Source organism: Scyliorhinus torazame, chromosome 1 (genome assembly GCF_047496885.1).
Source record: "Scyliorhinus torazame isolate Kashiwa2021f chromosome 1, sScyTor2.1, whole genome shotgun sequence".
NCBI classification, from domain to species: domain Eukaryota; kingdom Metazoa; phylum Chordata; class Chondrichthyes; order Carcharhiniformes; family Scyliorhinidae; genus Scyliorhinus; species Scyliorhinus torazame.
Genome location: NC_092707.1, coordinates 11,190,119 through 11,202,388, shown reverse-complemented (window position 1 = coordinate 11,202,388; position 12,270 = coordinate 11,190,119). Strand labels below are relative to the sequence as shown.

The 12,270-nt window shown below is 52.0% G+C and overlaps 1 protein-coding gene across 1 annotated transcript in view; it reads right to left on the bottom strand.

The window, feature by feature from the left end:
- noc4l (nucleolar complex associated 4 homolog) overlaps positions 1-12,270 on the bottom strand; it is an 81,212-nt gene that overhangs the window by 54,124 nt on the left and 14,818 nt on the right. Inside the window, exons 5-7 of the mRNA XM_072466982.1 lie at positions 4,997-5,146; positions 4,798-4,900; positions 933-967 (exon numbers count right to left, since the gene is read on the bottom strand). Of these exons, the coding sequence (XP_072323083.1) occupies positions 933-967; positions 4,798-4,900; positions 4,997-5,146 (288 nt within the window). The remainder of the gene's footprint in view (positions 1-932; positions 968-4,797; positions 4,901-4,996; positions 5,147-12,270) is intronic.

Here is a 12,270-nt window from a genome sequence, read left to right as displayed (position 1 = left end):
AGGTTCGTCCTGTCTGCTCTGCCTTGCTTCCTCATGATTTTGAAAGCATCGATCAAATCTCCTCTCAACCTTCTCTTTGCCAAGAACAACCGCCTACTCTGATCTCGCCTCATAACTGAAGTCCTTCACCCCCGGGACATTCCCGTGAAATTTTCTGCAACCTCTCTAAATTCTTCACATCCTTCCTGAAAGATGTGGTCCCAGAATGGGGAGCAGTACTCCAGTTGAGGCTGAACCAGTGTTACACAAGGGCTCACAATAACATCCTTGCTTTTGCAAGGAGTAAGGGTTCCGTTCTGAATAGGTGTTCTGAAACGCAATGCCTCAAGGGTCTTGGGCGTGGCGGACACGTTACGAGTCAGGGAAGGGTTTGACAAAGTCTGAGCTGTCAGGAAGATTAAGCAGCCAGGCCCACAAAGGCAGGGCAGCGAAGCAACTTAATGGACGCCGTAAGCACTGCAGTGATCTGTACATCTGTACATACATCTGCACATACATCAGGGACTACGGACAGATGTAACAGCCACAGCATCACCAGAGGGCAGCATCAGAGGCGGGTATAAAGGGTCCAGCCCAAGGTAGGATCCGCCTCTTTGAGAAGCACAGGGCTCGGGAGCAGCAGCAGACAGAGACAGCTCAGCATAGGCAGTTTACCTTAGCTTCACTGGTCATACCTCTTGACTGTATTATATCTAGTTAAGCTCTGGAAACAGAACGACCCCGCTGAATAAAGTATTTGTGTTAACTGGAAGTCTACAATCTTTATTCAGACTTAGAGAATAACATAAGCATCAGATCAAGTTCATGATCTGAGGGAACAGGTTTGTGGGGTCTGTACAAATGGTAGTAGTGAATCTCCTGGTCTCCCTGAAAGGGAGCTGTTTTTAGGACTCCCTGTGTCAGCATGAGAGCGTTCGATATAAAAACAGCACCTTCAGTCTGGCCGCTTTCCACACATCATGTTTATCTGCAAACAGAGAGATTTCAATGTTAACACCTTCCTGCAACCAATCGATTTTGACGATTTCAGAAAAAATAAATATCATTATTTTAACAGACGCTGTCCCCCTCCTCTGAGCTTAATTATTAACTGAGCAGCAATCTTCTCCAGCACGGAATTTATCCAAGTCCAAGGTCCCAACACATGGTGAGTTCAGAGGAGGAAGGCCATTCAACCCATCTAAACCCACCCTGATCGCAAAAGCAAAAAAGCTGTAACTCAACCCATCTCTCCCCAACTAACACCGATCCCAACAAGGTTCCTGGATAAGACCCCCCGAATCTCCAGCAGTCTCCCCGGAGCTTGCTGCACGAGTTCAACTTAAGTGATGGAATGATTCCTGGCAACAGTCTGAAGTTTGTCCAGTTAGGGCGGTGCGCTGGCTCAGTGGTTAGCACTGTTGCTTCGCAGCGCCAGTGACCCAGGTTCGATTCCCGCTTGGGTCACTGTCTGTGCGGAGTCTGCACGTTCTCCCCGTGTCTGCGTGGGTTTCCTCCGGGTGCTCCGGTTACCTCCCACAGTCCAAAGATGTGCAGGTTAGGTGGATTGGCCATGATAAATTGCCCCTTAAGTGTCCATAAAGGTTGGCTGGGGTTCCTGGGAAAGGGTGAAGATGTGGGCTTAAGTAGGGTGCTCTTTCGAAGGGCTGGTGCAGACTCGATGGGCTGAATGGCCTCCTTCTGCACTGTACATTCTATGATTCAATCGTTCTATGATCCCATTATCCTACTTTATCTCAAAGCAACACAATGTTAATTTACAGTAAATGTTTAAAAAATAATAATTGGGTACTCTAAATTTATGTTAATTAATCTTAGCTCAAATAAATAAAGGATTTCATTTCCATAGCACCTTTAATGAACAAAGGACATCCTAAATCTTTCGCATTCGGGGCTGAGTATTTTCAAAGTGTGGCCAGAGGTGTAATGTGGGGAGTGCAGCAGCCAATTTCTGCAAGATCCCACTGACAGGAATGTGATAATGAGGGCAGCACGGTGGCGCAGTGGTTAGCGCTGCTGCCTCACGGCACCGAGGTCCCAGGTTCGAATCCCGGCTCTGGGTCACTGTCTGTGTGGAGTTTGCACATTCTCCCCGTGTTTGCGTGGGTTTCGCCCCCACAACCCAAAGATGTGCAGGGTAGGTGGATTGGCCACGCTAAATTGCCCCTTAATTGGAAAAAATGAATTGGGTACTCTAAATTTATTTTAAAAAAGGAATGTGATAATGACCAGATACTCCAGTGCATTAATTGAAGGATAAACATTTGCCTAGTCACATGCAAATCCCCCCCCCCCCCACCCTTCTTTAAGATAGTGCTGTGGGATCTTGTACAGCGACTGGAAAGGGCAGGGAGGTTTAACAGCTCCGACAATGCAGCACTCCCTCGATACCCCACTGGTGTGTCAGCACGGCCTTTGTGCTGAAGCCTCTGGACAAAGCCTCAAACCTACGGTGGCGGAGGTGTTAAAATGCAGAGCTGTACGCCTCCACACTCAGCCACCACCTTTGCAGGGTGCACAGCCCAAATGTCCCTGTTCCAACCTCGCAGATCAATGCTGCGGGGTCCTCCCTGTGCTCGTGATAGGTTGCTGATCTGCCGCACAGGGAATGTTTCAATTCGCGTCCAACCAATTCAGTCACAGCTTGCAAACTCAGGTAAAGCTCGGTCTCTCACGCCAGTGCTGAATCCCACAGAATTACTGAGAATTGATGAACACCTGTCAATTGCCACCGGGTTCAGGAGTCTTGGCGAGAAAATTCAAGAGGTTAGGGGTTCTCAGGATAAGCCACCGTTTCACAACCTTGTATTGCACACTGCGAGTGTGGGAGACACTGTTAAAAATTTGAACTCAGGCACGGAGTTGGAAAGGCAGGCTCCCGACAAACACTTCAAAGGAAAACAGGGATAAGTGAGGGTTCCAGCGTAGATGGGGTAATACACAATTATTCAGGTAGAGGGTTTCGATGGGAGGTGATGCAACCTCGGACGGGCCTGCCTAGAAATGAAGCCGTGAAACAAGGTGAATTTATGCAGTTTGAGGGAAGATCTAATTCCGACGTTTCAGCTTTCCCCACCCCACGTCAGCGGCCGCACTTCAAAAGCGTGCCACTGACGACAAGGCTGGCTGGAAATGTACACGGTTGTTATAGGCGCCATAAAGCGGCAAGTCTTTCTTTCAGACTCACGATGGGAGATGACGGATTGGGGATGACCCTTCCATTTAGGAGAAGGATCCAGATGCAGGATAACCAAAGCCAGTGAAATACTCTGCAGAAGAGGGTGGTGAGATTGTAGAACTAACTCACTGCTCCAGAATGGCAGAGTCAACTGAGGTGTTAAAAATGAGGATATTTTCTTGGGGAGTATCATAGAATCGGAGAATTTACCGTGCAGCAGGAGGTCATTCGGCCCATCGAGTCTGCACCAGCTCTTGGAAAGAGCACCCCACCCAAGCCCACACCTCCACCCCTTCCCCACGTTTCCACCCTATCCCCGTAACCCCACCTAACCTTCTATGGACACTAAGGGCAATTTAGCACAGAACATAGAACAGTGGCCAATCCCCCTAACCTGCACGTCTTTGGACTGTGGGAAGAAACCGGAGCACCCGGAGGAAACCCACGCAGACTCATAGATTATCATAGAATTTGCAGTGCAGAAGGAGGCCATTCGGCCCATCGAGTCTGCACCAGCTCTGAGAAAGAACACACACAGACACGGGGAGAATGTGCAGACTCCGCACAGACAGTGACCCAAGCTGGGAATCGAACCTGGGACCCTGGCGCTGTGAAGCAACAGTGCTAACCACTGTGCTACCGTGCTGCCCAATTGAAAGGTATGATGGCATCGCCGAGTAAGGGGTCATCAGAAAGGACCGGGGAATGGGATAAAAGTGAAAAATCCCTTTTAAAAAAAAGTTAGAGCTGAACCTGGGGCGTGATTCTCCGACCCCCCACCGGGTCGGAGAATCGCCGGGGGCTGGCGTGAATCCCGCCCCCGCCGTGTCCCGAATTCTCTGCCACCAGAGATTCGGCGGGGGCGGGAATTGCGCCGAGCCGGTCGGCGGGAATCGCGCTGGTCGGCGGGCCCACCCCCGGCGATTCTCCGTCCGCGATGGGCCGAAGTCCCGCCGCTGTCAACCCTCTCCCGCCGGCGTGGATTAAACCACCTTTTGAAGGGCGGGACAAGGCGGCGCGGGCGGGCTCCGGGGTCCTTGGGGAGGCGCGGGGCGATCCGGCCCCGGGGGGTGCCCCCATGGTGGCCTAGCACCAATCCGCGGGCGGGCCTGTGCCGTGGGGGCACTCTTTTTCTTCCGCCTTCACCATGGTCTTCACTATGGCGGAGGCGGAAGAGACCCTCTCCCCTGCGCATGCGCGGGGATGAAGTCAGAAGCCGCTGACGCTCCCGCGCATGCGTCGCCCGGCGAAGACCTTTTGCCGCCGGGTGGCGTGGTGCCAAAGGCCTTTCCCGCCAGCCGGCGGAGCGGAAGTCACTCTGGCGCGGGCCTAGCCCCTCGAGGTGAGGGCTTGGCCCCTAAAGGGGAGGAGAAATCCGCACCTTTTGGGGCGGCCCGACGCCGGAGTGGTTCCCGCCGCTCCATCCCGCCGGAACCCCCCCGCCCCGCCGGGTAGGGGAGAATCCCGCCCCTGATCTCCGAAACCTGTCTTACTTTATTTGGAAACGTGCTAATATTGATCAGAGGAACCCACCCCAAGGCTTTTGGGGAATACCAGTTCTTCCTCAATCCAAAATGTTTCCCTCTGTAACCCGCGCTTCATCACACAACAAAACTTACTTTGCTGCTTCACAAGGAAGTTTGTGAGTTCACTCTGTTCGCCCGGCATGTGGATGGAGGACAAAAGGGCAAATGCGTTTTGTTGAAAAACGGGAAGCAAATCCTACACAGAGAGAACGGAGGAATTTGTCAACTTGCAATGATGTGTTGGAGGGTTTAGAACCGAGCAGAACATTAACTGGAAAGTGTGCAGGTTTACCCCCTTTGAGCTCTGCATGACTCTCGGGATGTGTTCAGCGGCGAAGGCCATCACGTAGTAACGGACATCCTCGTATTCTAAATATTCCTGAAATCGGGAGAGCAGGGACGAGGCACCTCTTTCAACCTGGATCAAAGTATCCACCAGCGACTGAAAGGGAACGGACAGGTGTGAAAGTTACCAGATTGAAGACAGAAGGCGGGGCTTTGAAATAACGACACTGTGAACTGCCCCCACAACCTGAGCAGTGCCGGCCACAGCAAGATCATCATCGGCGGCACGGTAGCACAGTGGTTAGCACTGTTCCTTCACCGCTCCAGGTTCCCAGGTATAATTCCCGGCTTGGGTCACTGTCTGTGCGGAGTCTGCACGTTCTCCCCGTGTCTGCGTGGGTTTCCTCCGGGTGCTCCGGTTTCCTCCCACAGTCCAAAGATATAGTACATAGAACATAGTGCAGAAGGAGGCCATTCGGCCCATCGAGTCTACACCGACCCACTTAAGCCCTCACTTCCATCCTATCCCCGTAACCCAATAACCCCTCCTAACCTTTTTTTTTGGTCACTAAGGGCCAATTTATCCTGGCCAATCCACCTAACCTGCACGTCTTTGGACAGTGGGAGGAAACTGGTGCACCCGGAGGAAACCCACGCACACACGGGGAGAACGTGCAGACTCCGCACAGACAGTGATCCAGCGGGGAATCGAACCTGGGGCCCTGGCGCTGTTACGCCACAGTGCTATCCACATGTGCTACCATGCTGCCCCCGATGTGCAGGTTAGGTGGATTGGACATAATAAATTGCCCTAAAGTGTCCACAAAAAAGGTGGGGTTACTGGGATAGGGTGAAGGTGTGGGCTTAAGTGGGGTGCTCTTTCCAAGGGAGATTCGATGGGCCGAATGGCCTCCTTTTGCACTGTAAATTCTATGATTGTATTGACACAAGTAGGCTTACATTAACACTGCAATGGGCTTCCGGGTGTGGCGATGACCAGCTGAGTCGCACGTTTTGGCAGCTCCCGGTGAAACGGACTTTGGGGCTCTTGATAGGAGCCCCAACGGCAATTTTGACGGCTAAAAACACTGTGCGGTAAACCAGAAGGGAATCCCCCCTGGATACGGATGAAAAAAGGAGAAAGTGGCCGGATTGCAGTGGATCCTTTAGAACAGCGGCAAGGAAGGCAAGCAAAAACCAAGATGGCGTCGGAAGGTGGCAGTTTAACATGGGGCCCTGAACAACAAGAGTTCTTGAAATGCTGTGTGGAAGAGCTCAAAAAGGAAATGAAGAAAGAGCTGTTGGCCCCGATACTACAGGCGATCGAAGGGCTAAAGGAGGAACAAAAGACCCAGGAGCGGGAGCTTCGGGTCGTGAAGGCAAAGGCAGCCGAGAATGAGGACGACATACAGGGCCTGGTGGTGAAGACGGAGACGCATGAGGCACATCAGAAACCTGTGGAAAGGTTGGAGGCACTGGAGAACAACGCAAGGAGGAACAACCTGAGGATTCTTGGTCTTCCTGAAGGTGCGGAGGGAGCGGACGTCGGGGCATATGTGAGCACGATGCTGCACTCGTTAATGGGAGCGGAGGCCCCGGCGGGTCCGTTGGAGGTGGAGGGAGCATACCGAGTGATGGCGCGAGGACCGAGAGCAGGAGAAATTCCCAGAGCCATAGTGGTGAGATTCCTCCGTTTTAAGGATAGAGAAATGGTCCTTAGGTGGGCAAAGAAAACTCGGAGCAGTAAATGGGAGAACGCGGTGATCCGCGTTTATCAAGACTGGAGTGCGGAGGTGGCGAGAAGGAGGGCGAGCTTTAAGCGGGCCAAGGCGGTGCTTCATAAAAAGAAGATAAAATGTGGAATGCTGCAACCGGCAAGACTGTGGGTCACATATCGAGGGAGGCACCACTACTTTGAGACGGCAGATGAAGCGTGGACTTTTATTGTGGAAGAAAAACTGGAATGAGCGGGTTATTAAAAAGAACGTTTGAACAAAGTGGTGGGGCGAATGTGGGGGGCGAAGAGGGGGGTTAAAAAGGGGGGAAAGAGGAGTTTTATGTACTAATCCTGCGATGTGGTAACTTTTCTCTCTTCCACAGGTGGTGATGGGGGGAGGAGGGGAGGTGGAGGAGATGGGGCGTTGGCCATTGGGGGCGGGGCCAAGGGAGAAGCGCGGGCTTGGTTCCCGCGCTATGATGATCATGGCGGGAATAGAGAAGCAGGAAGGAGGGGGCGTCGCACGGTGCGAGCCGAGGTCACGGGGGGAAGCCGAGGTCGGCCAGAGTTTGCTGACTTCTGGGAGCAACATGGGGGGAGTAATTACGTTAGCGGGGGATCTAGCGGGGGGGGGGGGTGGGAGGGGGGAATTACTGGGTTGCTGCTGCTGGGGAGAGGGGGGAGCTGGTATGGGAGGGGATGGGCGGGGGGGGCACCGCCTGGGGGAGATACAGCTGCGTGGGAACCGGGTGAGGAGCTGGAAAAAGGGGATGGCTAATCGACAAGGGGGGGGGGGGTAGGAAGCCCCCCAACCCGGCTGATCACGTGGAACGTGAGAGGGCTGAACGGGCCGATAAAGAGGGCACGGGTACTCGCACACCTTAAGAAACTTAAGGCAGATGTGGTTATGTTACAGGAAACGCACCTGAAACTGATAGACCAGGTTAGGCTACGCAAAGGATGGGTGGGGCAGGTGTTCCATTCGGGGCTAGATGCGAAAAACAGGGGGGTGGCTATATTAGTGGGGAAGCGGGTAATGTTCGAGGCAAAGAGTATAGTGGCGGATCATGGGGGCAGATACGTGATGGTGAGTGGCAAACTACAGGGGGAGACGGTGGTTTTGGTAAACGTATATGCCCCGAACTGGGATGATGCCAATTTTATGAGGCGGATGCTAGGACGCATTCCGGACCTAGAGATGGGAAAGCTGATAATGGGGGGAGATTTTAATACGGTGTTGGAACCAGGGCTGGATAGGTCGAAGTCCAGGACTGGAAGGAGGCCGGCAGCAGCCAAGGTACTTAAAGATTTTATGGAGCAGATGGGAGGTGTAGACCCGTGGAGATTTAGCAGACCTAGGAGTAAGGAGTTCTCGTTTTTCTCCTATGTCCATAAAGTCTACTCGCGAATAGACTTTTTTGTGCTGGGAAGGGCATTGATCCCGAAGGTGAGCGGAACGGAATATACGGCTATAGCCATTTTGGATCACGCTCCACACTGTGTAGACTTGGAGATAGGGGAGGAAACAGGAGGGCGCCCACCCTGGAGAATGGACATGGGACTAATGGCAGATGAGGGGGTGTGTCTAAGGGTGAGGGGGTGCATTGAAAAGTACTTGGAACTCAATGATAATGGGGAGGTCCAGGTGGGAGTGGTCTGGGAGGCGTTGAAGGCGGTGGTTAGAGGGGAGCTGATATCAATAAGGGCACATAAAGGGAAGCAGGAGAGTAAGGAACGGGAGCGGTTGCTGCAAGAACTTTTGAGGGTGGACAGACAATATGCTGAAGCACCGGAGGAGGGACTGTACAGGGAAAGGCAAAGGCTACATGTAGAATTTGACTTGCTGACTACGGGCACTGCAGAGGCACAAAGGAGGAAGGCACAGGGTGTACAGTACGAATATGGGGAGAAGGCGAGCAGGTTGCTGGCACACCAATTGAGGAAAAGGGGAGCAGCGAGGGAAATAGGGGGAGTGAGGGATGAGGAAGGAGAGATGAAGCGGGGAGCGGAGAGAGTGAATGGAGTGTTCAAGACATTTTATAAAAAATTATATGAAGCTCAACCCCCGGATGGGAGGGAGAGAATGATGGGCTTCTTGGATCGGCTGGAATTTCCCAAGGTGGAAGAGCAGGAAAGGGTGGGACTGGGAGCACAGGTCGAGGTAGAAGAAGTGGTGAAAGGAATTAGGAGCATGCAGGCGGGAAAGGCCCCGGGACCGGATGGATTCCCAGTCGAATTCTATAGAAAATATGTGGACTTGCTCGCCCCGGTATTGACGAGGACCTTTAATGAGGCAAAGGAAAGGGGACAACTGCCCCCGACTATGTCTGAAGCAACGATATCGCTTCTCTTAAAGAAGGAAAAGGACCTGCTACAATGCGGGTCCTATAGACCTATTTCCCTCCTAAATGTAGATGCCAAGATCCTGGCCAAGGTAATGGCAATGAGAATAGAGGAATGTGTCCCGGGGGTGGTCCACGAGGACCAAACTGGGTTTGTGAAGGGGAGACAGCTGAACACGAATATACGGAGGCTGTTAGGGGTAATGATGATGGCCCCACCAGAGGGGGAAACGGAGATAGTAGTGGCGATGGATGCCGAGAAAGCATTTGATAGAGTGGAGTGGGATTATTTGTGGGAGGTGTTGAGGAGATTTGGTTTTGGAGAGGGGTATGTTAGATGGGTGCAGCTGTTGTATAGGGCCCCGATGGCGAGCGTGGTCACGAATGGACGGGGATCTGCATATTTTCGGCTCCATAGAGGGACAAGGCAGGGATGCCCTCTGTCCCCATTATTGTTTGCACTGACGATTGAGCCCCTGGCGATAGCGTTGAGGGGTTCCAAGAAGTGGAGGGGAGTACTTAGAGGAGGAGAAGAGCACCGGGTATCTTTGTATGCGGACGATTTGCTACTATACGTGGCAGACCCGGCGGAGGGGATGCCAGAAATAATGCGGATACTTGGGGAGTTTGGGGATTTTTCAGGGTATAAATTGAACATGGGGAAAAGTGAGTTGTTTGTGGTGCATCCAGGGGAGCAGAGTAGAGAAATAGAGGACCTACCGTTGAGGAAGGTAACAAGGGACTTTCGTTACCTGGGGATCCAGATAGCCAAGAATTGGGGCACATTGCATAGGTTAAATTTAACGCGGTTGGTGGAACAAATAGAGGAGGATTTCAAGAGATGGGATATGGTATCCCTGTCACTGGCAGGGAGGGTGCAGGCGGTTAAGATGGTGGTCCTCCCGAGATTCCTCTTTGTGTTTCAGTGCCTCCCGGTGGTGATCACGAAGGCTTTTTTTTAAAAAAGGATTGAAAAGAGCATCATGGGTTTTGTGTGGGCTGGGAAGACCCCAAGAGTGAGGAAGGGATTCTTACAGCGTAGCAGGGATAGGGGGGGGCTGGCACTATCGAGCCTAAGTGAGTATTATTGGGCCGCTAATATTTCAATGGTGAGTAAGTGGATGGGAGAGGAGGAGGGAGCGGCGTGGAAGAGATTAGAGAGGGCGTCCTGTAGGGGGACTAGCCTACAGGCTATGGTGACAGCCCCATTGCCGTTCTCACCGAGGAACTACACCACAAGCCCGGTGGTGGTGGCTACACTGAAGATTTGGGGACAGTGGAGACGGCATAGGGGAAAGACTGGAGCCTTGGGGGGGGGTCCCTGATAAGAAACAACCATAGGTTTGCCCCGGGGGGAATGGATGGGGGATATGGAATGTGGCAAAGAGCAGGAATAACGCAACTGAAAGATCTGTTTGTGGATGGGAAGTTCTCGAGTCTGGGAGCGCTGACCGAGAAATATGGGTTGCCCCAAGGGAATGCATTCAGGTATATGCAACTGAGGGCTTTTGCGAGGCAACAGGTGAGGGAATTCCCGCAGCTCCCGACACAAGAGGTGCAGGACAGAGTGATCTCAAAGACATGGGTGGGGGATGGTAAGGCGTCAGATATATATAGGGAAATGAGGGACGAAGGGGAGACTATGGTAGATGAACTAAAAGGGAAATGGGAAGAAGAGCTGGGGGAGGAGATCGAGGAGGGGCTGTGGGCAGATGCCCTAAGCAGGGTAAACTCATCGTCCTCGTGTGCCAGGCTAAGCCTGATTCAGTTTAAGGTATTACACAGGGCGCATATGACTGGAGCACGGCTCAGTAAACTTTTTGGGGTGGAGGATAGGTGTGCGAGGTGCTCGAGAAGCCCAGCGAATCATACCCATATGTTTTGGTCATGCCCGGCACTACAGGGGTTTTGGATGGGGGTGACAAAGGTGCTTTCAAAAGTAGTGGGGGTCCGGGTCGAACCAAGCTGGGGGTTGGCTATATTTGGGGTTGCACAAGAACCGGGAGTGCAGGAGGCGAGAGAGGCCGATGTTTTGGCCTTTGCGTCCCTAGTAGCCCGGCGCAGGATATTGCTAATGTGGAAAGAAGCCAAGCCCCCGGGGGTGGAGACCTGGATAAATGACATGGCAGGGTTTATAAAGCTAGAGCGGATTAAGTTCGTTCTCAGGGGGTTGGCTCAAGGGTTCACCAGGCGGTGGCAACCGTTCGTCGAATACCTCGCAGAAAGATAGATGGAATGGGAAAAAGAAGGCAGCAGCAGCAGCCCAGGATCCGGGGGGGGGGGGGGGGGGGGGGGGGGGGGGGGAGGAGGAGGAGGAGGAGGAACCAGGAGGACTCTCAGGGTTGTTAATATATACTGTATAATATGTATAGGTCGTTGCGACAGATAATTATATATTGGACTGTTAAATTATATTTTTGGAGAGTGTTACTTGTGATAAGGCAGTTGCCAATTAGGGCTAGTTTTCATTTTTGTTATTTATTCATTTTTTGTTTATAAAATAGGTCATTGTTATTTGTGTTGTTATAATATTGTGTAAAGGATGCACAATGTACTGTGTTGGTTGACCAAAAATTTTCAATAAAATATTTATTTAAAAAAAAACACTGCAATGAAGTTACTGTGAAAATCCCCTAGACGCCACACTCCGGCGCCTGTTCGGGTACACGGAGGGAGTTCAGAATGTCCAATTCACCTAACAGCACGTCTTTCGGGACTTGTGGGAGGAAACCGGAGGAAACCCACGCAGACACGGGGAGAACGTGCAGACTCTGGACAGACAGTGACCCAAGCCGGGAATCGAACCGAGGACCCTGGCGCAATGAAACAACAGTGCTAACCACTGCGCCGCTGGGCTCCATTACAACCAGAGGAAAATGTCAAAAATTCAATCTGATAAAAATTCAATAGTTAAGAGCATTTGTGGAACACCCCATTTACATTGTTAACCAGAACAACAGATCTTGTTCTTGCAATCTCTTCTTTGTGTGAAATCCGAAGATATTCGCACAATATGTGAATATTGCGGCGCTTTTTAGAGCTTCTGGGACTGGAACCTATAAAACTGATGCACCTCTTTTATTGGCTCAATCTCCACTCAATTGTTTATTCTAATTTGCACTGGTACAAACTAGGCTTGGATGGGAGAAACGGGCAGAGCTGTCCAGGGAGTGAACCGACAAGGATTTTGTATGTAGCTGCTCCACCCCAAAGACTTGACCC